Source organism: Oncorhynchus keta, chromosome 7 (genome assembly GCF_023373465.1).
Source record: "Oncorhynchus keta strain PuntledgeMale-10-30-2019 chromosome 7, Oket_V2, whole genome shotgun sequence".
NCBI lineage: Eukaryota > Metazoa > Chordata > Actinopteri > Salmoniformes > Salmonidae > Oncorhynchus > Oncorhynchus keta.
This window is the reverse complement of record NC_068427.1, coordinates 14,047,745-14,073,932: the sequence shown is the minus strand read 5'-3', so window position 1 is coordinate 14,073,932 and position 26,188 is coordinate 14,047,745. Positions and strand designations below refer to the sequence as shown.

General features: G+C 41.5%; 1 protein-coding gene across 3 annotated transcripts in view; it reads right to left on the bottom strand.

The window, feature by feature from the left end:
- LOC118386047 (mitogen-activated protein kinase kinase kinase 20-like) overlaps positions 1-26,188 on the bottom strand; it is a 48,430-nt gene that overhangs the window by 11,306 nt on the left and 10,936 nt on the right. For all 3 annotated transcript variants that reach the window (XM_052522017.1, XM_035773424.2, XM_035773423.2), the window contains 7 exons: positions 21,256-21,357; positions 20,782-20,847; positions 20,596-20,624; positions 20,343-20,480; positions 14,953-15,039; positions 14,477-14,551; positions 11,531-11,637 (listed from right to left, as the gene is read on the bottom strand). In XM_052522017.1, the coding sequence (XP_052377977.1) occupies positions 11,531-11,637; positions 14,477-14,551; positions 14,953-15,039; positions 20,343-20,480; positions 20,596-20,624; positions 20,782-20,847; positions 21,256-21,357 (604 nt within the window). The remainder of the gene's footprint in view (positions 1-11,530; positions 11,638-14,476; positions 14,552-14,952; positions 15,040-20,342; positions 20,481-20,595; positions 20,625-20,781; positions 20,848-21,255; positions 21,358-26,188) is intronic.

Here is a 26,188-nt window from a genome sequence, read left to right as displayed (position 1 = left end):
GAATAATTAATTACTGTATAAATATAATTACATCCTCTACAGCGCATTCGGAAAGTATTCAGACCTCTTGACATACAGCCTTATTCTAAAATTGACAACAACAAAAAAAGGTTTTTAGAAAAACAGAAATACCTTATTTATATAAATATTCAGACCTTTTTCTATGAGACTCGAAATTGAGCTCAGGTGCACCCTGTTTCCATTGATCATCCTTGAGATGTTTCTACAACTTGATTGGAGTCCACCTGTGGTAAATTAAATTCATTGGACATGATATGGAAAGGCACACACCTGTCTATATAAGGTCTCACAGTTGACAGTGCATGTCAGACCAAAATGAGCCATGAGGTCGAAGGAAATGTCCATAGATCTCAGAGACAGGATTGTGTTGAGGCACAGATCTGGGGAAGGGTACCAAAACATTTCTGCAGCATTGAAAGGCCTTGGTCACTCTGACAGAGCTCCAGAGTTCCTCTGTGGAGATGGGAGAACAATCCAGAAAGACAACGATCTCTGCAGCACACCACCAATCAGGCCTTTATGGTAGAGTGGCCAGACAGAAGCCACTCCTCTGTAAAAGGCACATGACAGCCTGCTTGGAGTTTGTCAAAAGGCACTTAAAGGACATGAAAAACAAGATTCTCTGGTCTGATGAAATCAAGATTGAACTATTTGGCCTGAATGCCAAGCGTCACATCTGGAGGAAATCTGGCACCATCAACATGGTGGTGGCAGCATCATGCTGTGGGGATGTATTTCAGCGGCATGGACTGGGAGACTAGGATCGAGGGAAAGATGAACGGAGCAAAGTATAGAAAGATCCTTGATGAAAACCTGCTCCAGAGCGCTCAGGACCACAGACTGAGTGCACAGACTGAGCGCACAGGACAACGACCCTAAGCACACAGCCAAGGCAACGCAGGAGTGGCTTCTGTCCTTGAGTGAATGTCCTTGATTGGCTCAGCCAGAGCCCGGACTTGAACCCAATCGAACATCTCTGGAGAGACCTGAAAATAGCTGTGCAGCTCCCCATCCAATCTGACAGAGCTTGAGAGGATCTGCAGAGAAGAATTGGAGAAACTCCCCAAATACAGGTGTGCCAAGCTTGTAGCGTCAAACCCAAGTAGAGTCGAGGCTGTCATCGCTGCCAAAGGTGCTTCAACAAAGTACTGAGTAAAGGGTCAGAATATTTATGTAAAGGTGATATTTCATTTTTTCGTTTATTTTATTTCTAAAAACCTGTTTTTGCTTTGTCATTATGGGTAGTGTGTAGAGTGATGAGAAAAAAAACTATTGAATCAATTTTAGAGTAACAAAATGTGGAAAATATCAAGGGGTCTGAATACTTTCCGAATGCACTGTATGTCAATGTCAAATTTGTAAGTTGAAAACACTGTGGCTATTCCGGGGACATCCTAACAACTCACTTTTGTTTGCAGGGCATCATGTGAAAATGGTAATCCACATGTGAAGTGTCCCAAAATCACATGGTTTCACATGATTTCATATGTGAAAGGTTATGTGATCACGTGAAAATCCACATGTGAAACTCCATGTGAAACACAGTACATGACCAAAAGTATGCGGACACCTGCTCGTCAAACATCTCGTTCCAAAATCATGGGCATTAACATGGAGTTGGTCCCCCCATTTGATGCTCCAAATGGCCTCCACTCTTCTGGGAAGGCTTTCCTTTCCACTAGATGTTGGAACATTGCTGCGGGGAGTAGTAGTGAGGTCGGACACTGATGTTGGGCGATTAGGCCTTGCTCGCAGTCGGCGTTCCAATTCATCCCAAGGGTGTCCGATGGGGTTGAGGTCAGGGGTCTGTGCAGGCCAGTCAAGTTCTTCCACACTGATCTCGACAAACCATTTCTGTATCGACCTTGCTTTGTGCATGGGGGCACAAGCATGGGGGCTCCAGCAGGTGTATCTCACTGATCATCCCTAAAGCAAACACTTCATTTGGCCGCCTTTCGTTCCAGTTCTCTGCTGCCTGTGACTGGAACGAATTGCAAAAATCGCTGAAGTTGGAGACTTTCATCTCCCTCACCAACTTCAAACATCTGCTATCTGAGCAGCTAACCGATCGCTGCAGCTGTACATAGTCTATCGGTAATAGCCCACCCATTTTTACCTACCTCATCCCCATACTGTTTTTATTTATTTTATTTTATGCTCTTTTGCACACCAATATCTCTACCTGTACATGACCATCTGATCATTTATCACTCCAGTGTTAATCTGCAAAATTGTAATTATTCGCCTACCTCCTCATGCCTTTTGCACACAATGTATATAGACTCTCCTTTTTTCTACTGTATTATTGACTTGTTAATTGTTTACTCCATGTGTAACTCTGTGTTGTCTGTTCACACTGCTATGCTTTATCTTGGCCAGGTCGCAGTTGCAAATGAGAACTTGTTCTCAACTAGCCTACCTGGTTAAATAAAGGTGAAAAATAAAAATAATAATAAATAAATAAATAAGAATAATAGTCATGCTGAAACAGGAAAGGGCCTTCCACAAACTGTTGCCACAAAGTTGGAAGCACATAATCATATAGAATGTCATTGTATGCTATAGCGTTAAGATTTCCCGTCACTGGAACTAAGAGAACAGCCCAGACCATTATTATTCCTCCTCCACCAAACTTTACAGTTGGCACCATGCATTTGGCAGGTAGCGTTCTCCTGGCATCCGCCAAACCCAGATTTGTCCGTCAGACTTCCAGATGGTGAAGCGTGATTCATCACTCCAAAGAACGTGTTGCCACTGCTCCAGAGTTCAATAGTGGCGTGCTTCACTCTACTCCAGCCGACGCTTGGCATTGCGCATGGTAATCTTAGGCTTGGGTACGGATGCTCTGCCATGGAAACCCATTTCATGAAGCTCCCGACTAACAGTTCTTGTGCTGACGTTGCTTCCAGAGGCAATTTGGGACTCGGTTGTGAGTTTTGCAACCGAGGACAGACTATTTTTTAAGTGCTACACGCTTCAGCACTCTGCGGTCCCATTCTGTGAGCTTGTGTGGCCTACCACTTCATGGCTGAGCCATTGGCGGCTCCTAGACATTTCCACTTCACAATAACAGCACTTTCAGTTGACCAGAGCAGCTCTATCAGCGGAGAAATTTGACGAACTGACTTGTTGAAAAGGTGGCATCCTCTGATGGTGCCACATTGAAAGTCACTGAGCTCTTCAGTAATGACATTTTACCGCCAATGTTTGTCTCTGGAGATTGCATGGGTGTGTGCTCTATTTTATACACCTGCCAGCAACGGGTGTTGCTGAAATAACCAAATCCACTCATTTAAAGGCGTGTCCACACATTTTTGTATATATAGTGTATCAACACAAGTGAAGTGCTCCAAAAAATTTGCAAAACGTGAAATCATGTGTTTTCAGTAAGGGTTCTATCATAAAAAATAAAAAATACCTCTCACATTTCCTACCCCAGCACTCTAACTCACCCTTTCTTTCCCTCCCCAACTAATTCTCCCTGTCTGCTCGTCCTCTCTGAGCCAGACAGCTGCCAGAGAAACAGGGAAAACAGTATTTTCATGCTGCTCTGGACTATGTCCAAACTGCCTTAATAGACTGCAACAAGACTGCCCTCTGAGCCATCGTTGCAGAACTGTGAGCAGCTTTTGACTGTCACATTTACACAAATGAGTGCATTGATAGCCTAATGAGACAGAAAGACACTGTTCACTGGACTAACAGTCTGTTAAGAGGGAAGAAACATACTGTACCACCATGCCAGATCTAATATAGCCGACAACAGGGGCTATGCAAACAGGGTTAGAAATGAACACCCACCACCCGCCAAATGCGGGTAGATTTTGTCATTGGCAGGTAAGAATGTCTGTTTCACCAGCCACGTTGGCGGGTGGTCACACACAAAAGGGTCACATAGAGCATTTGGGAACTGTTTTTTTTTTTTATCCAAACGCAACCTCTAGAAGTTGGTTGAATTGACAAGAAAAGCTACTAAAGTGTGACTTTGTCCTCATGTTTCTTGGCCAGTTATATCGTTTTGTATACACGCTAGGTTGTTTTTCAATGTTAGTTTGAGTTTGTTGCACCTGTCTGCTGCTATGAAGACATCACAGTCTGGGATTTTCTTCATCACAGACAAGGGGCAGCTGAACATTTTTGTTCTCTTTACTAAAGGAGGCTCAGAGAAAGACCTGGTGAATAGATTTCAAAAAGCTACATGAAAGCAGGACCTAATGATTGTGCTTGATTGAGCATGGATCACTCCCAAAAACCTTTATTCATCAACTTTACAGACTATTTAGGCCGTTACGTCAATATGAAAGAGAGGAGGAAATCATTGGCTTTCCTCTACAAGTAGGGTGAGTAAACATGTTTTTTTCTACTTGCACTCATGCATGCGCGCACACACACACACACACACACACACACACACACACACACACACACACACACACACACACACACACACACACACACACACACACACACACACACACACACACACACACACACACACACACACACACACAGAGAGAGAAATCAGTACTATAGACAGCTACATCATACAGCTTAAGTTGATTTTAGTTGTCACTGTATTGGACTAAGTATAGGTCATTTGATGATGTTTAATTTTTTAAGTTGAAATGGTGCTGGAATAGTGGAGTCAACTCCTGTTTTCTTTGCGACTTGCGTTAACTCTCCGGGGGGTTCGTCCGAAAATGTCAGAAACATTAACTTACTTGACCATGCTGTAGGTCATGTATCTGTTTGTTACATGCAATATGTTTTGTGGACTCCACCGGACAGATGTTGCTCTCCGGTTTCTGATGAAACAAAGGTGTGGTTGAATTTATTCTGGCACTGTGTCTTCTTATTGTCTCGGCCTCAGGTATCACAGAGAAGTATTTTAAAATTATTTTGGCTCTGTACTTGAAATAATACAATGACTGTGAGGAGTCTGTCAGCTTTAATTTGAGGGTATTTTCATCCATATCGGGTGAACCGTTTAGAAATTACAGCACTTTTTGCAGTAGTGGGAAAAGTACCTAATTGTCATACTTGAGTAAAAGTAAAGGTACCTTAATAGAAAATGACAACAAAAAAAGTGACAGTCACCCTCTAAAATACTACTTCAGTAAAAGTCTAAAAGTATTTGGTTTGAAATTATACTTAAGTATCAAAAGTAAATGTAATTGCTAAAATATACTTAAGTAAGAAAAGTAAAAGTATAAATCCTTTAAAATTCCTTATATTAAGCCAGACGGCATCATTTTCTTGTTTTTTTACATTTATGGATAGCCAGGGGCATTCTCCAACATTCAGACATCATTTACAAACTAAGCATATGTTTAGTGAGTCTGCCAGATCAGGGGCAGTAAGGATGACCAGGGATGTTCTCTTGATAAGTGTGTGAATTGGACCATTTTGCTGCCCTGCTAAGTATTCAAAACGTAATGAGTACTTTTGGGTGTCAGGGAAAATGTATTGAGTAAAAAGTACATGATTTTATTTAGGAATGTAGTGAAGTAAAAAAGTATGTGAACCCTTTGTAATTACCTGGATTTCTGCATAAATTAGTCATAACATTTGATCTGATCTTCATCTTAGTCACAACAATAGACAAACACAGTGTGCTTAAACTAATAACACACAAATTATTGTATTTTCTTGTCTATATTGAATACATCATTTTAAACATTCACAGTGTGGACTCCAATCAATGTTACGAGATTGGAGATGTTAGTTAGAGCAGCCCTGCCCTATAAAAAACACTCACAAAATGTGAGTTTGCTATTCATAAGAAGCATTGCCAGATGTGAACCATGCCTCAAACAAAAGAGATCTCAGAAGACCTGATTTAAGAATTGTTGACTTGCATAAAGCTGGAAAGGGTTACAAAAGTATCTCTAAAAGCCTTGATGTTCATCAGTCCACGGTAAGACAAATTGTCTATGAAGGGAGAAAGTTCAGCACTGTTGCTACTCTCCCTATGAGTGGCCGTCCTGCAAAGATTACTGCAAGAGCACAGTGCAGAATGCTCAATGAGGTTAAGAAGAATCCTAGAGTGTCAGCTAAAGACATACAGAAATCTCTGGAACATGCTAACATCTCTGTTGACAAGTCTACATTACGTAAAACACTAAACAAAAATGTCATTCATGGGAGGACACCACGGAAGAAGCCACTGCTGTCCAAAAAAAACATTGCTGCACATCTGAAGTTTGCAAAAGAGCACCTGGATGTTCCACAGTGCTTCTGGCAAAATATTTTGCGGACAGACTAAACTAAGGTTGAGTTTGGAAGGAACACACAACACTATGTGTGGAGAAAAAAAGACACAGCACACCAACATCAAAACCTCATCCCAACTGTAAAGTATAGTGGAGCAGGTTGAGAGCTTCAAATTCCTTGGTGTCCACATCAACAACAAACTAGAATGGTCCAAACACACCAAGACAGTCGTGAAGAGGGCACGACAAAGCCTATTCCCCCCCCTGTATAATTGTTTGTGTGTTATTAGTTTAAGCAGACTGTTTGCCTGTTGCTGTGACTTTCAGTTGAAGTCGGAAGTTTACATACACTTAGGTTGTTGTCACTAAAACTCGTTTTTCATACACTCCACAAATTTCTTGTTAACAAACTATAGTTTTGGCAAGTCGGTTAGGACATCTACTTTGTGCATGACACAAGTAATTTTTCCAACAATTGTTTACAGACAGATTATTTCACTTATCATTCACTGTATCACAATTCATACGTAGAATGTATGCACACATGAGTGTAAGTCGCTTTGGATAAAAGCGTCTGCTAAATGGCATATATATATATATATATATATATATATATATATATATATATATATATATATATATATATATATATACAATTCCAGTGGGTCAGAAGTTTATGTACACAAAGTTGACTGTGCCTTTAAACAGCTTGGAAAATTCCAGAAAATTATGTCATGGTTTTAGAAGGTTCAGATAGGCTAATTGACATCATTTGAGTCAATTGGAGGTGTACCTGAGGATGTATTTCAAGGCCTACCTTCAAACTCAGTGCCTCTTACATCATGGGACAATCAAAAGAAATCAGACAAGACCTCAGACAAAACATTGTAGACCTTCACTAGTCTGTTCATCCTTGGGAGTAATTTCCAAGCGCCTGAATGTACCACGTTAATCTGTACAAACAATATTACGCAAGTATAAACACCATGGGACCACACAGCCGTCATAGTGCTCAGGATGGAGACCCGTTCTGTCTCCTAGAGATGAATGTACTTTGGTGCGAAAAGTGCAAATCAATCCCAGAACAACAGCAAAGGACCTTGTGAAGATGCTGGAGGAAACAGGTACACAAGTATCTATATCCACAGTAAAACGAGTCCTATATCGACATAACTTGAAAGGCGGCTCAGCAAGGAAGAAGCCACTGCTCCAAAACCACCATAAAAAATCCAGACTACGGTTTGCAACTGCACATGAGGACAAAGATCATACTTTTTGGAGAAATGTCCTCTGGTCTGATGAAACAAAAATAGAACTATTTGGCCATAATGACCATCGTTATTTTTGGAGGAAAAAGGGGGATGCTTGCAAGCCGAAGAACACCATCTCAACCTGTGAAGCACTGGAGTGGCAGCATCATGTTGTGGGGGTGATTTGCTGCAGGAGGGACTGGTGCACGTCACAAAATAGATAGCATCATGAGCCAGGAAAATTATGTGGATATATTGAAGCAACATCTCAAGACATCAGTCAGGTAGTTAAAGCTTGGTCGCAAATGGGTCTTCAAAATGGACAATGACCCCAAGCATACTTCCAAAGTTGTGTCAAAACGGCTTAAGAACAACAAAGTGGCCATCACAAAGCCCTGACCTCAATCCTATAGAAAACTTTTGGGCAGAACTGAAAAAGCATGTGCGAGCACGGAGGCCTACAAACCTGACTCAGTTACACCAACTCTGTCAGGAGGAATGGGCCAAATTTCACCCAACTTATTTTGGGAAGCTTGTGGAAGGCTACCTGAAGTGTTTGACCTAAGTTAAGCAAATTTAAAGGCAATGCTACCAAATACTAATTGAGTGTATGTAAACCTCTGACCCACTGGGTATGTGATGAAAGAAATAAAAGCTGAAATAAATCACTCGCTACTATTATTCTGACATTTCACATTCTTAAAATAAAGTGGTGATCATAACTGATAATGTCAGGAATTGTGAAAATGAGTTTAAATGTATTTGGCTAAGGTGTATGTAAACTTCTGACTTCAACTGTAGATGAAGATCAGATTAAAGTTTATGACCAATTTATGCAGAAATCCAGGTAATTCCAAAGGGTTCACATACTTTCTCTTGCCACTGTACATGTGTATTAAAGTAGTCAAAAGTTTAGGATTTGGTCCCATATTCCTAGCATGCAATGATTACATCAAGCTTGTGACTCTACAAACCTGTTGGATGCATTTTCTGTTTGTTTTGGTTGTGTTCTACATCATTTTTTTGCCCAATAGAAATGAATGGTAAATAATGTGTTGTGTCATTTTGGAGTCACTTTTATTCTAAATAAGCATAGAATATGTTTCTAAACACTACTACATTAATGTGGATGCTACCATGATTACGGAGAGTCCTGAATGAATCGTAAATAATGATGAGTGAGAAAGTTACAGATGCACAGAAATCATATACCCCAAAAAAAAATGATAAGCTCCCCTGGTAATGGTGAGAGGTTTGTATGTCTTGGGGGTATGATATTTGTGTGTCTGTAGCTTTCTCACTCATCATTATTCACGATTCATTCAGGACTATCCGTAATCATGGTAGCATCCACATTAATGTCAAACTTTCTCATATAGCCATTGAGCCTTCATCAGTGGGACAGTGGCATATGTCATGACGTTGGCCTGAGGGTAGGTTTATGACAGTCATAAATACCCTCCCCCTTTTTCCTCTCTCTACACAACTGCTGTGACATTTGAAAATCCATTGGTTAACAGAGAGATTCTGAGAACATCAGAAGGTGGGGGGAAATGAACTATATTTTGGTAATCCCACCAGTTGAACATATGCCTTGGTACTTAATAAATATGATGTCAGTTTGGTTGTCATCTGAGACATTCTCATCAATGATAGGATGACATAAACTCTACAGTGGAAAGTCTGCACATTGTAGTTATCGGATTCACATGGAATTGTTTTTCAATTTAAATGTTTGAATATAAAATTATTGGTGAAAAGATTAAATGTAATTTTAGCTTCCAAATGAGAGATTTGGGTTTCCATAAGGTTAGGGCTCTGCTCAATCAGTGGCCCGCCCCTGTGAAGAGACATGGGTTATAAAACTATGAAAACACACCCTTCTCCCTCCACTATATAAGCCCTTGACGAAAATATAACCTCCTGTCAGAAGCCTTCGATGTCAGAAGGGTTCAGATAATAACTACGGATGAAGCCAACCTCAGCGTGACCTTTGGTTGCGAATGGTATGAACTTTGAACTCTTATTCACTACAGAAGTGATACCTCCTAGCCATTAAGTTAGCAACAGCAGCTGCAAACGTGGGCTAGGAAAGAACAGACAGAGAATTCCGTCTACCACACAACGACGTTACTACAACGTATCCAATTTACCAGCAGAGACATTCTTCAAAGGACTTTGTTGGGCACGGCCTTCCATCTACCACCAACCTACCGAAGCGCAGCTTAGAGTAAATATTGATTGCATTTCCCTTTTCCAAATGGGCGGTAATTTAGAATGCATAAGATACTGTATTTAAGATAGCATGACTTCTCCCTTTGTTCCTCAAGTCTTCCCGCTCTTTCACTCAAACCCAGACCCCTTTTCTTTTGTGTAACCAGCTGTCATATCTGTTCCGTCCGCTAGGGACGTTTTCCTGTATGACGTCATTTGTAATCAAGGTATGATTCATTCTGTGTATATGTGATTCTGTGTGATTAGTTAGGGATTTAGTCAATAAATAATTAAACCCAATTTTGTATTGCTGATTGAACTTGTTAGCCAGCGTTCGTGAAGATAACCAAGAATTTACAACTTTCAGATGATGTAAAATATTACTAGGTCTTTAAGAGTTTATTCGGAAGATAACCGCTCTATAAACATTATTTCGTGGTGCCCCGACTTTCTAGTTAATTACATTTACATGATTAGCTCAATCAGGTAATATTAATGGCAGAGAAATGATTTTATAGAATAGCATGTCATGCCACTTAATCCGGCCTAGCCAAAGACACAACACATATTACCTCATAGTAGAAGCATGGATAAATACACAGCTGCTGGCCCTGGCAGACTATTACATAGTACCCAGGAGATATGTCTGTGTGTAACCCAAACTGTGGCTGTCCAACTCAATTAGTATATCGCATCTGTCTGCACAGGGACTCCCCCTGACCAGGGTGATGAGAAACCATAGCGCCATGCACCTTCAACACCTGTTTGCCTCTGAAGCACTACTCCACTCTTCTCCTGTTTCTTCACAAGGATGACAGACAGCCTTGGAAAGCTAGCTACCCCCGTGCTTGACATGCAACACATCCCTCTTTCTATCACACATGCTCTTATCGACTCTCGCTCTCGAGCAGCACACCTGCAGGTGCATGCTTGGACATGACTTTATGAAGAGTTGTCAGTGTAGAAAAGCCCAAAGAGAGAGTAAGCAGTAGCAGCTGACACCCAGGCTGTGCTGAACATCACTAATCCTCCAGCTGCTCATACCGGCCAATTAAACACTTGGACTTGAAAAAGACCTTGATTATCTTATAGACCTTATGGGTATAGAGAGGAAGAATATACAGACGGGCAATTCTTCAGATATTTGATGCCTTTACGTTATCAGTGCAATTATAAATATCTATATGCACACTGCAATGACCCTTCAGGCGTTTAGCGGCCCACAAAAGCAGCACTGAGTGTACAAAACATTAGGAACACCTGCTCTTTCCATGACATAGACCGACCAGGTGAATTCAGGTGAAAGCTGTGATCCCTTATTGATGTTGCTTGTTAAATCCACTTCAATCAGTTTGGATGAAGGGGAGGAGACAGGTTAAAGGAGGATTTTTAAATGGATCGTGTATGTGTGCCATTCAGAGGGTGAATTGGCAAGTCAAAAGATTGAAGTGCCTTTGAACGGGGCATGGTAGCAGGTTCCAGGGGCACCAGTTTGAGTGTGTCAAGAACTGCAATGCTGCTGGGTTTTTCACGCTCAACAGTTTCCCGTGTGTATCAAGAACGGTCCACCACCCAAAGGACATCCAGCCAACATGACACAACTGTGGGAAGCATTGAAGTCAACATGGGGCCAGCATCCCTGTGGAACGCTTTCGACAACTTGTAGAGTCCACGCCCCCTACAAAAGTGAGTGTAACTCAATATTAGGAAGGTGTTCCTAATGTTTTGTTCACCCAGTGTTAACACGTCCGGCATCTCCTTAGGCACTAGCAGTGTGTGTGTTGGTCGAGAAGAGATAGGAGGATGCAGTCTGATACAGTATGATCCCAGTACCTCCATTCAGCCTTGTTGTGTAGGAAGGAGTTGCACTGTTCAGGAAGCTTGCTGTCATTGGACATGGACTCCAGGGTTGTAAGGATATGTTTGAACATTGGTCTTTCCTGCATGGAAACAAAAGCAAAAACATAGTGTGGTATTCCTAAGCAGACATGTAGGGTATCTATTCATGACAATTCGACTGGTCTCTTGACCGTACGTGACATAAAATGAATGTTTAGTATTATCCATTGTAGTACGGACTTGTGTGCCGAGTCTGTTGTGCACAGTGGATATGTGTGGGTGTGTAGGTAATGCGCGAGCATAGAATTACCGACACTACCATTCAAAAAATGTGGGATCACTTAGAAATGTCATTGTTTTTGAAAGAAAAGCAAATTTCTTGTCCATTAAAATAACATCAAATAGATCAGAAATGCAGTGTAGACATTGTTAATGCTGTAAAGGACTATTTTAGCTGGAAACGGCAGATTTGTAATGGAATATCTACATAGGCATTGTCGTGTCTTTACTTTATCATTAATTTGAAGACATAGTTTTTATCAAAGATTCTCTGTAATTAGTATTACGCGATCAACTGATTAATCATGTACATGTAATTAACTAGGAAGTCGGGGCACCAAGGAAAAATATTCAGATTACAAGGTGATAATTTCCTAATATAATCAATATATATATATTTATGCTCAGTGTGTCGTCTTGATCGCTGGTGAAAAGTTAGTAGAATTCTCTCTCTCTCTCGTGGTTAAAGGGGATAGTTCAGAGTGACATTCATTCGTTTCGTTATAGAATGGATGTTTCGGCGGTTGTCGTTCTTCGCGTTCAATGATACCGAATACCTAGCTGCAGACTAGTAATTAATATCAAAGACTTGTTCTTATTCTGTCGGTATCGATAGTCTAAGAGTTTAACCACGTGGTATGGTTAAAATATTCAGCAATCGTCTACAACCTTTGTCTCCCCTAATGGAGAAAAACATTGTCTGCAACCGTTAGCCATCTCGTAATTGAGGTAAGCTCGGTCTGCTGATCGAAAACCCGAGTGGGGGTTTTATTCGGAAGGGCCGAAAAGGGCTGTCCGAGGATGTCTGACCATAACTGGGCTCAGGGGCGGTCCTCTGATTTAGTTCAAATCAAAAGGAAATTGTATTTTTCTTCATTAAACAGTCCAAAATCATATTACACAATTATACAAACAATATCATACTCACTCATTCAACAATTAGATGTAAACCTCATATCTGATGCTATTATATAAACAGCGTTATGGTAATATGGCCACACCGTCTCCCATGAGCTTCCCCAAGTTGTGACAAACGGACCAGTTCGTAGCTGGATTCTTCACCGATCTTTTATACTTTCTCCGGAACTTGAAATTGGTTTGTACCTCAAGTTCTGTGAGGTGGAAGGAATTCCTTTGTTCTCCAAGAAAATCTACTCTCTCTATACTGTGTGTCCATGAGGAGATCCTCAGGAATTTACGACGTCTTTCTGACCACAGCAACCTAGTTGAAGGAGGCAAGGGGGAGGCAGGGAGAGGAGGATACCCAAAGAGGCCAACGTCATGACAGCGTACAGAGGCCCATTATCAGCAACCATCACTCCTGTGTTCCAATGGCACGTTGTGTTAGCTAATCCATGTTTATAATTTTAAAAGAAAAGTACCCGCAAAGCACCAGTCTCAACGTCAACAGTGAAGAGGCGACTCCAGGATGCTGGCCTTCTAGGCAGAGTTGCAAAGAAAAAGCCATATCTCAGACTGGCCAATAAAAATAAAAGATTAAGATGGGCAAAAGAACAGCCTCTTCGTTGTTGACGTTGAGACTGGTCTTTTGCAGGTACTATTTATTGAAGTTGCCAGTTGAAGATTTGTGAGGTTTCTTTGTTTGTTTCTTAAAAGTAGACACTGTAATGTACTTGTCCTCTTGCTCAGTAGTGCACTGGGGCCTCCCACTCCTCTTTCTATTCTGGTTAGAGCCAGTTTTCGCTGTTCTGTGAAGGGAGTAGTACACAGCGTTGTACGAGATCTTCAGTTTCTTAGCAATTTCTCGCATGGAATAGCCTTCATTTCTCAGAATAAGAATAGACTGACGAGTTTCAGAAGAAAGTTCTTTGTTTCTGGACATTTTGAGCCTGTAATCGAACCAACAAATGCTGATGTTCCAGATACTCAACTCGTCTAAAGAAGGCCAGTTTTATTGCTTCTTTAATCAGAACAACAGTTTTTCAGCTGTGCTAACATAATTGCAAAAGGGTTTTCTAATGATCAATTAGCCTTTTAAAATGATGAACTTGGATTACCTAACATAACGTGCCATTGGAACACAGGAGTGATGGGTGTTGATAATGGGCCTCTGTACACCTATGTAGATATTCCATATAAAATCTGCCGTTTCCAGCTACAATAGTCATTTACAACATTAACAATGTCTACACTGTATTTCTGATCAATTTGATGTTATTTTAATGGACAAAAAATTTGCTATTCTTTAAAAAACAAGGACATTTCTAAGTGACCCCAAACCTTTGAACGGTAGTGTGTGTCATTTAAAAGGATCTGTGTGTGTGAGGATGTCGGTGTGTGTGTGAGGATGTTGGTGTGTGTGTGAGGATGTTGGTGTGTGTGTGAGGATGTCGGTGTGTGTGTGAGGATGTTGGTGTGTGTGTGAGGATGTTGGTGTGTGTGTGAGGATGTCAGTGTGTGTGTGAGGATGTCGGTGTGTGTGTGCGGATGTTGGTGTGTGTGTGAGGATGTCGGTGTGTGTGTGAGGATGTCGGTGTGTGTGTGAGGATGTCGGTGTGTGTGTGAGGATGTCGGTGTGTGTGTGAGGATGTCGGTGTGTGTGTGTGAGGATGTCGGTGTGTGTGTGTGAGGATGTTGGTGTGTGTGTGAGGATGTTGGTGTGTGTGTGAGGATGTTGGTGTGTGTGTGAGGATGTCGTACCTTTGGCTCAGTCACCCAGCACTTCCTCATCAGCTCAGCGAAACTAGTTGGGCAGCTACTGGGAATGGTTAATCTCTGGAACAGACAGACAGGATCAGTCACACACACACTCACTGTTCCCATTTCCCTGAAAGGATTGCAGTAGTTTCAGCTTTCAGTTCTGAGGTCGGGATATTGGTAGAGTATTCATGTCAGGAGGCCAGTCAAATACACTGATGACTCATGTGACTGGAGACTGTGAATGCGGACAGTGCACGATTGGGATCAATTGGCTCCGGCCCATATGACGATCTCCCTACTAGCTATGCTGGTTTGTGATGACTGACATGATTCCTGTACAGATGCACTAGCTCATTACGAAACACTGCCAGGTATGTGTCTCTTCACAAAATCTATTAGCATAGATAAAGGAAGCAGCAGCTGTTCCTAACTGCATAACGAGTAAAAGGGTCAAAACAAGCGTAGCTGTACATTACCTCACTCTTCTCCACCACCAGCCAGGCGACTTGTAATCCCTCCAGGCCTTTAAAGGGAATCTCCCGGGTGAGCATCTCCCACAGAACCTGACACAGGGAGAGACGTCGTGGTCAGTCAATGAGCGTAACGCATCTAGCCCACAGACTGCATGGTCTGCTCAGGGTCTTCCACTGAACTGAGACACAATACAGACTTTACATATCAGATACCATATTAGGAGAACGGAAACCTTGCATGATATGAAATGGAGTGCTTGTTTGAAAATGCTAATTGATACACACGACTCATTTTATTATACACATCATTTATAAGACGAGTAAATATCATCGTTCACTATGTAAGTAAACCCTCGTGTAAGTGAAAGCCAGGTGATTGTGATAGAACAGAGTGTTGACCCAGACGCTTTCCTGGCCTGAACCCAGGTCCGGCTCTGTTTGTACACTGACTGTTTATGACACTCAGGAGTCAAGCCCTTGGCTGGCTGGGTGACACAGAACGCGCCTCATATGCTCTGTCACTCCACACTTCACACCTTCTCCGTCACCACGCAGGAATGTGGCCAAGCAGTCATATACACAAGCTGGCAGATACAGTGCCTTCAGAAAGTATTCTGGGGAGTGATGAGCTCTACAGCAGAGTCTCAAAACTCAATCGCTGGTTGAAAACTGTTTTCTGTCCCTCCCAAAATATAGAATTTGTAGATAATTGGCCCTCTTTCTGGGACTCACCCACAAACAGGACCAAGCCTGGCCTGTTGAGGAGTGATGGACTCCATCCTAGCCGGAGGGTTGCTTTCAACTTATCTACCAACATAGACAGGGCTCAACCTCCCCTAGCTCCACAATGAAATAGGGTGCAGGGCAGGCAGCAGGCTGTTAGCCAGCCTGCCAGCTTAGTGGAGTCTGCCACTAGAACAGTTAGTGTAGTCAGCTCAGCTATCCCCATTGAGACCGTGTCTGTGCCTCGACCTAGGTTGGGCAAAACCTTAGCAATCTCACTAGAATAAAGACCTCCTCCATTCCTGCCATTATTGAAAGAGATTGTGATACCTCACATCTCAAAATAGGGCTACTTAATGTTAGATCCCTCACTTCAAAGGCAGTTATAGTCAACTAACTAATCACTAATCATAACCTTGATGTGATTGGCCTGACTGAAACATGGCTTAAGCCTGATGAATTTACCGTGTTAAATGAGGCCTCACCTCCTGGTTACACTAATGACCATATCCCCCGTGCATCCCACAAAGGCAGAGGTGTTGCTAACATTTACGATAGCAAATTTCAATTTACAAAAAAAACCAGACGTTTTCGTCTTTTTAGCTTCAAGTCATGAAATCTATGCAGCCTACTCAATCACTTTTTATAGCTACTGTTTACAGGCCTCCTGGGCCATATACAGCGTTCCTCACTGAGTTCCCTGAATTCCTATCGGACCTTGTAGTCATAGCAGATAATATTCAAATTTTTGGTGACTTTAATATTCACATGTAAAAGTCCACAGACCCACTCCAAAAGGCTTTCGGAGCCATCATCGACTCGGTTTTGTCCAACATGTCTCTGGACCTACTCACTGCCACAGTCATACTCTGGACCTAGTTTTTTTGTGTATCTTAATGTTTTTCCTCATAACCCTGGACTATCAGACCACCATTTTATTACATTTGCAATCACAACAAATAATCTGCTCAGACCCCAACCAAGGAGCATCAAAAGTCGTGCTATAAATTCTCAGACAACCCAAAGATTCCTTGATGCCCTTCCAGACTCCCTCTGCCTACCCAAGGACGTCAGAGGACAACAATCACCTAACTGAGGAACTCAATTTAACCTTGCGCAATACTCTAGATGCAGTTGCACCCCTAAAAACTAAAAACATTTGTCATAAGAAACTAGCTCCCTGGTATACAGAAAACACCCGAGCTCTGAAGCAAGCTTCCAGAAAATTGGAACGGAAATGGCGCCATACCAAACTGGAAGTCTTCCGACAAGCTGGAAAGACAGTACCATGCAGTATCGAAGAGCCCTCACTGCTGCTCGATCATCCTATTTTTCCAACTTAATTGAGGAAAATAAGAACAATCCGAAATTTATTTTTGATACTGTCTCAAAGCTAACTAAAAAGCAGCAATCCCCAAGAGAGGATGGCTTTCACTTCAGCAGTAATAAATTCATGAACTTCTTTGAGGAAAAGATCATGATCATTAGAAAGCAAATTACGGACTCCTCTTTAAATCTGCGTATTCCTCCAAAGCTCAGTTGTCCTGAGTCTGCACAACTCTGTCAGGACTTAGGATGAAAGGAGACGCTCAAGTGTTTTAGTACTTTATCTCTTGACACAATGATGAAAATAATCATGGCCTCTAAACCTTCAAGCTGCATACTGGACCCTATTCCAACTAAACTACTGAAAGAGCTGCTTCCTGTGCTTGGCCCTCCTATGTTGATCATAATAAATGGCTCTCTATCCACCGGATGTGTACCAAACTCACTAAAAGTGGCAGTAATAAAGCCTCTCTTGAAAAAGCCAAACCTGGACCCAGAAAATATAAAAAACTATCGGCCTATATCGAATCTTCCATTCCTCTCTAAAATATTTGAAAAATCTGTTGCGCAGCAACTCACTGCCTTCCTGAAGACAAACGATGTATACGAAATGCTTCAGTCTGGTTTTAGACCCCATCATAGCACTGAGACTGCACTTGTGAAGGTGGTAAATGACCTTTTAATGGCGTCAGACCGAGGCTCTGCATCTGTCCTCGTGCTCCTAGACCTTAGTGCTGCTTTTGAAACCATCGATCACCACAGTCTTTTGGAGAGATTGGAAACCCAAATTGGTCTACACGGACAAGTTCTGGCTTGGTTTAGATCTTATCTGTCGGACAGCTATCAATTTGTCTCTGTGAATGGTTTGTCCTCTGGCAAATCAACTGTAAATTTCGGGGTTCCCCAAGATTCTGTTTTAGGACCACTATTGATTTTCCTAGCCACCGTGTTTCTACACCTGCATTGCTTGCTGTTTGGGGTTTTAGGCTGGGTTTCTGTACAGCACTTTGATATATCAGCTGATGTAAGAAGTGCTATATAAATACATTTGATTTGATTTATTCACACCCCTTTACTTTTTCCACATTTCGCTGTGTTACAGCCTGAATTTAGAATGTATTAAATTCAGATTCTGTGTCACTGATCTACACACAACACCCCATAATATCAAACTGGATTTTTGTTTGGAATTTTAGAAATTAATAAAAAATGTAAAACTGAAATATCTTGAGACACTAAGTATTCAACCCCTTTGTTGTGTGGCAAGCCTAAATAAGCTCAGGGGTAAAAATGTGCTTAACAAATCTTATAATAAGTTCATGGACTCATTCCATGTTTAATAAAAGGGTTTAACATTATTTTTTAATGACTACATCATCTCTGTACCCCACACATACATCTATCTGTAAGGTCACTTAATCGAGTAGTGAATTTCAAGCACAGATTCCACCACTAAGACCAGGGAGGTTTTTCAATGCCTCACAAAGAAAGGCACCGATATCAGACGCTGAATATCCCTTTGAGGTGAAATTATTCATTAGGCTTTGGATGGTGTATCAGTACACTCAGTCACTACAAAGTTACAGGCGTCCTTCCGAACTCAGTTGCCGGAGAGGAATGACACTGTTCATGGATTGCACTATGAGGCCAATGGTGATATTAAGACAGTTACAGAATCTAATGGTTGTGATATGAGAGAACTGAGGATGGATCAACAACATTGTAGTTACTCCACAATACTGACCTAAATGACAGAGTGAAAAGAAGGAAGCCTGTACAGAATAAAAAATATTCCAAAACATGCATCCTGTTTGCAACAATCCCCTTAAAATGAGGCAAAGAAATAAACATTTGTCCTGAACACTAAGTGTTATGTTTGGGGTAAATCCAATACAACAATAGTAATTTACAACATTAGCAATGTCTACACTATATCACTGAGTACCACTTTCCATATTCTCAAGCATAGTGGTGCCCGCATCATGTTATGGGTATGCTTGTCACCGGCAAGGACTACTGAGTTTTGTTGTGATAAAAAGAAACGGAATACAGCTAAAAGAACAGGCAAAATCCTAGAGGAAAATCTGGTTCAGTCTGCTTTCTACCAGACACTGGGACACGAATTCACCTTTCAGCAAACTCTAAACTGGAGTTGCTTATCAAGATGACATTGATTGGTCTTGAGCGGCCTAGTTACAGTTTTGACTTAAATCGTCTTGAAAATCTATGGCAAGACTTGAAAATGGCTGTCTAGCAATGATTCACAATCAACTTGACAGAACCTGAAGAATTTTCAAAAGAATAATGGGCAAATATTGTCCCATCCAGGTGTGCAAATCTCTTAAGATACTTACCCCAAAAGACTCAGCTCAGCTGTAATCGCCGCCAAATGTGCTTCTACAAAGTGTTGACTCAGAGGTGTGAAATAGATATTTCTGTATTTCACGTGCCAACATTTCTAAAAACATGCCGTCACTTTGTCATTATGGGGTATTGTGTGTAGATGGTAGAGAAAATAATTATGAGTCAAGGGATATGAATACTTTCTGTACACACACGCGCGCACAGCCATGCGCAGTAGCACACACACAAACACACACCAACACCCACACACACACTAACATATACCAAGGCTTCATACTCTCTCTCTACTCAGGGGTGACAGATTACATTTTCTGATGATGACAAGAATGAGGCAGAAAACATATGGAATCGCTGTTAGTACTTCTACAAAGGTCAATAATGCCACTCACGTCTACTTTTCAAGTGGATGTAATGCAGGCATGAAAATGTCATCTCTGTAAAGTCTGTTCCTTCAAGTGCTAGGTACTGTTTGATTGACAGTTTACTCTCTCGACCATGAAGTTGCAACAGTGACATTAGAGCTATTTCTTTCCCAAGCTGGTTCAGTCCCTAAATCTCCTCTGATGGTTTCTGTCGTTAAATTACAGTATACTATTGTAAATAAAATTCCACCTATAAGTTGATACATATGGACATCACATGCAGATTGTCTTGCAGCATCATTTTGAGAATAAAAATAGCCCGGTCTAAGTAACTATGGACTCCCGAGTGGTGTAGCCGTCTAAGGCACTGCATCTCGGTGCAAGAGGCGACACTAGTCCCTGGTTCGAATCCAGGGTGTATCATATCTGGCCATGATTGGGAGTCCCATTGGGCGGCACACAATTGGCCCAGCGTCATCCGGGTTTGGCCGGGGTAGGCCGTCATCGTAAATAAGAATTTGTTCTTAACTGACTTGCTTAGTTAAATAAAGGTTACACAACTATTGTACAGAGTATCCAACAGCTGGTCAGTGTGTGTCCTATGTGTTGGTCACTTACCACACCGTAGGAGTACGTGTCACAGGTCTCAGACACGGGCAGGCTCTGGATGACTTCCGGGGCCATCCAGGGGAACGTGCCTACCAGGGACATGTGTGTGGTGTGGGAGTGGAACCGGGATGCCCCAAAATCACAGATCTACATAGGGGGGGAAACAGGTGGTTCCGGGATTTAGCAAGGGTTGGGGATTAAACCGTTTTGGGTGAAGCCAGTATGCAAATGTCAGATCACTTGCATGTGCAAACAAATGTACCTTAAGAACTTTGTCTGCCGTCACAACCACTGCAATAGAAAACAGGAGAATGTGTATTTTTAGTTTTCTTCTAATTCAGCTTATGTAATATTTGCCTCTGGCTAAAGACATAATCAGTTTGACCAGATATCTTTTGTACAGACTGAAACAGACACAGAGATCATGCAGATGGATCTGAAACCTTACCATTCCTGGACTTCAGATCCCTGTGGATAACCTTGACCGGGGCCTCTGAGTGTAAATAGTGCATGCCTAATGGAGAAATAAAGCACATTTCATCTGACTGAGGTCAATGTGCAACCAGCAGAGGTAAACAAGGCTGTGTTCGTCTGTGCTCTCCTCCATGCCTCCCTCTCAATGCTAATTTATTATGCAAACTAAGGACATAGATTAATCAAATTTAGGCCTATATGTTTTGACTTCACTTGTTCTCAGTGAGACCCGAATTCTATAACAAATATGCCTAGAATAACAATGAGTTGGAATAGACCATAGCGGACAAATCTGAATTATATTCTATTGTTAAGTTGGTAATGAGCTAAAACAAATGTGGAATCTCAGTGGGTGGTTTAGTTAAGTCAAATGGCTAAGCAAAAATTCCTAAACAACATGTAGCATTGCCTGGTTTAAAGTAGATCCTACAATGAATTGTGACTGTACCTTTAGCAATCTCCATGGCCCAAGTCATAACCTGCCCCAGGTCCATCTCCTCACTCTCTGCACTGGACAGATAGTCATACAGGGACCCTCCACCGGCATATTCTGTGGGAAACACATACAGTCCTAAGACTCCCAAATATACACTTACATTGCACTGCACCCTTAGAGAAAAGGGTTCCAAAATGGTTCTTCAGGTGTCCCCATAGGAGAACCCTGTTTGGTTCCAGGTAGAACCATGTTGGGTTACATGTAGAACCCTCTGTAGAAAGGGTGGAACCCGAAAGAGTTCTACTTGAAACCAAAAGGGTTCTACCTCCAACCAAAAAGGGTTCTTCAAAGGGTTATCCTATGGGGACAGCCAAATAATCCTTCAAGGTTCTAGATAGCACCTTTTTTTCTAAGAGTGTGCAATATCAAATATATCTGTATCATTTCAACCGTATCTCGTTCAGAAATCATGAGTTAATAAAAATATGTGAGACAATATGTCCTCTATTTGTGAATAGACCATTTGGTTTTATACAGTAGTTAAGAGAACAGTTGCAGTCCGGTTTACAGTCCTGTCCTCTGTTCTGTCATTGACCTGTCAGAAGAGATGAGCTCATTCATCACAATGCATTGAGGAAGCGCTACTGACTCAGCTTAGCACCCTGTGTGTCTCTGTTCCTCTGTTCCTTCACCACATACTCTTTAACATTCAACTGTGGCGGGCTAAATCAGGGTCACACAGAGTGATTCTTGGTAGTCTTAAACAAATCTACTTTGAAACAAAAGTATACACTTCACACACATGGCTATGGGCTTAAAAACAAGAAGACCCCTGTACCATGTCAGATATAGACTTAAAGTGTATTCCATTTTCAGTTTGCATCCCAATATTACACTTTACATACATCACAGAAGACTAAAATATAACAAAAAGCATTGAAAATAAATCATGTTGATTAATTATGAAATTCTAAAATCCCGGTCACACTTTGGACACTCGTCTGCCGAAAAGGGGGACTAATCTATCAACCTCACTCACACTTCAAACACCTGCGGCCTACGCTCTTGTGCACAGTTCTCCTGTCATTGTGATTCCAGCTGTAACTCGCCATATCCAAATGAAGCCAAGGTCTACGGCCACACAAAGTCCCCATATACCGTAAATGATTACAGACAGGTACATGGCACTGTTAAGAACATCCCTGTAAAACAAAGTTGATATAATGTTCAAGAAGGATCAGGCCAATCGTATTACTCAAATGCAATAGTTTCCCCAGACCAGTAGTGAAGGCAAACACATGAACAATAGACGCATTATGTGGACTTGAATGCTTTGCTACTCAATGCAACACCTCCATCTAAAAAAAAAAGAAAGCCTGCCAATAAACATTGTTAAATCACTGAGACACTTCAGTACCGGGGAGACAGAGAGACAGACACACGGCGTTCCAGTCGCTCCATGAACTATAAAGTGGCCTGGCAAAGACAGATGGCTGAAACTGATATTATCTGATACCAGCTAGACTGGTGGGAGTCGGATGTTCAAACGTCTGCGTCACCTCATAAAATAGTGCAAAAAAATAATCAACCTTGAGGGAAGGAACCAGGCCTATACAGTGCCTTGCGAAAGTATTCGGCCCCCTTGAACTTTTGCCACATTTCAGGCTTCAAACATAAAGATATAAAACTGTATTTTTTTGTGAAGAATCAACAACAAGTGGGACACAATCATGAAGTGGAATGACATTTATTGGATATTTCAAACTTTTTTAACAAATCAAAAACAGAAAAATTGAGCGCCACCTTTTGCTGCGATTACAGCTGTAAGTCGCTTGGGGTATGTCTCTATCAGTTTTGCACATCGAGAGACTGAAATTTTTTCCCATTCCTCCTTGCAAAACAGCTCGAGCTCAGTGAGGTTGGATGGAGAGCATTTGTGAACAGCAGTTTTCAGTTCTTTCCACAGATTCTCGATTGGATTCAGGTCTGGACTTTGACTTGGCCATTCTAACACCTGGATATGTTTATTTTTGAACCATTCCATTGTAGATTTTTCTTTATGTTTTGGATCATTGTCTTATTGGAAGACAAATCTCCGTCCCAGTCTCAGGTCTTTTGCAGACTCCATCAGGTTTTCTTCCAGAATAGTCCTGTATTTGGCTCCATCCATCTTCCCATCAATCTTAACCATCTTCCCCGTCCCTGCTGAAGAAAAGCAGGCCCAAACCATGATGCTGCCACCACCATGTTTGACAGTGGGGATGATGTGTTCAGGGTGATGAGCTGTGTTGCTTTTACGGCAAACATAACGTTTTGCATTGTTGCCAAAAAGTTCAATTTTGGTTTCATCTGACCAGAGCACCTTCTTCCACATGTTTGGTGTGTCTCCCAAGTGGCTTGTGGCAAACTTTAAACAACACTTTTTATGGATATCTTTAAGAAATGGTTTTCTTGCCACTCTTCCATAAAGGCCAGATTTGTGCAATATATGACTGATTGTTGTCCTATGGACAGAGTCTCCCACCTCAGCTGTAGATCTCTGCAGTTCACCCAGAGTGATCATGGGCCTCTTGGCTGCATCTCTGATCAGTCTTCTCCTTGTATGAGCTGAAAGTTTAGAGGGACGGCCAGGTCTTGGTAGATTTGCAGTGGTCTGATACTCCTTCCATTTCAATATTATCGCTTGCACAGTGCTCCTTGGGATGTTTAAAGCTTGGGAAATCTTTTGTATCCAAATCCGGCTTTAAACTTCTTCACAACAGTATCTCGGACCTGCCTGGTGTGTTCCTTGTTCTTCATGATGCTCTCTGCGCTTTTAACGGACCTCTGAGACTATCACAGTGCAGGTGCATTTATATGAAGACTTGATTACACACAGGTGGATTGTATTTATCATCATTAGTCATTTAGGTCAACATTGGATCATTCAGAGATCCTCACTGAACTTCTGGAGAGAGTTTGCTGCACTGAAAGTAAAGGGGCTGAATAATTTTGCCCGCCCAATTTTTCAGTTTTTGATTTGTTAAGAAAAAGTTTAAAATATCCAATAAATGTTGTTCCACTTCATGATTGTGTCCCACTTGTTGTTGATTCTTCACAAAAAAATACAGTTTTATATCTTTGTTTGAAGCCTGAAATGTGGCAAAAGGTTGCAAAGTTCAAGGGGGCCGAATACTTTCGCAGGGCACTGTACTTGTCATTAATAATATTAATTGACCTGACCATGTTATGCCCTATTATAAATCCAGGAAAGATGTCGGTTATTGAACTAGTCATTTACAGTGTGTGTTTTAGAAGCGAACACCAAGGCTTCCTACGGATTTTTTTCCTTCTAAATGGTAATGACCGATGAAGGCTGTAACTACAAAAAACAGTTCTGTGAAAGTGGTTAATTGTAATGGTATTGCATGATTAGGTCCGTCTACTGGAAAACAAATACTGAGCCATCTCAATATAATATCTCTTAGATAGGCTCACTTTTTGTCATTTGGCTCTGTACTTTGTACTTTTTTTACAAGACGGGCAAATCTCCATAGATAATGCATCTCCCTGAACTGCTTTCATCATACAACGTTTTCGATCAGTCACAGTTTAGCCTCTCAAAGTGAGTATTGAAGCATGAGTTAACTGAAAGGAATGATATAACCTGCTATGACATTAAAAAGATAGCTTTTCTCTAGTAAATTTAGGTAGTTATTGACAAACTCTCTGCCACGCAGGTCAGCTGAAGAGACAAATGTCTTCACCTGATAGATATTTAAGCAATAAGGCCCAGGAAGGGGGTGTGGTATATGGGGCCAATATACCAAGGCTAAGGGGCTGTTGTTAGGCACGACGCAAAGCAGCCATACACCACAAACCACCTTATTGCTATTACAAACTGGTTACCAACATAATTAGAGCAGGAAAAACAAATGTTTTGTCATACCCGTGGTATACGGTCTGATATACCAAGACCTTCAGTCAATTCGAATTCAGGGCTCAAACCACCCAGTTTATAATGTTTGTTAGATTGCTGAGACAACAGTCCCTGATATATGAGCAGACAGGGGACATTTATAACAGAGCTGATGAATGTGGATATGGCATGGTCAGAATGGTCATTAAAATTTTTTCCTTTATCTCTTGCTAATTAGATTCTGCTTTGATAAATATAGACAGCAGCTCCTTGACAACCAGCCAGCCCCTTCTCTCGCACTCACACAACACTGGCCGGAGGAAGGAAATGTCAAGTCTGAGAACTCTGTGAAAGATTTCAACATTACTGCCTTGAAACCGACTATAACAGTACAGGGCTAATATAAGACTGTATTTTAAGACATAAACACGAGGGAAGCAAGCAGAAACATCAAAGGGGCATCTTTTTCCATCTAGCAACGTCTCCCGATTGCAAAGATATGAGGGTATTTTCCAATTCCTCAATCCACGAAGTAGCACCCAACATTTATGCAATGGGATTTAGGTTTTTCCCAACTAGGACAGGACGTTTCCATACAACAGCCTTCCATGATCTATGAAAGTAGAGCAGGAGCCGGCAGAGTAAGCGTGTGAGTGTGGGTGGGTAGAATGGGAAGGAATTACATGTCATAGTTAAATGTCATTTGTCTAAATCATTCTAAAAGGTCGAACACTTCCAAAATGACCCGATTACTTAGGTCACTGTTAAGCCAGAACGTGAGAGGAGATCACAAGCAAAAGGACAAAGACTTAAGCTTGCCCAAACAAGGAGTTATAGGGAACAAAGATAGAATCAAGTCTGAAGCATACCAGAAAGTACCATAACATGAGAGTGTAGAGCATGCTTAAAACCCCCTAAGGAAGAGATTAGGGAGGAAATGGAGTAGGTAAACTCCAAGTAGTAAAAGAAGGTAGAAAATTCAAGTCAATAGTAAATAAATATCTAGAGTGAGCAGTGAGCAGTGAACAGTAAGCAGTGAGCAGTGAG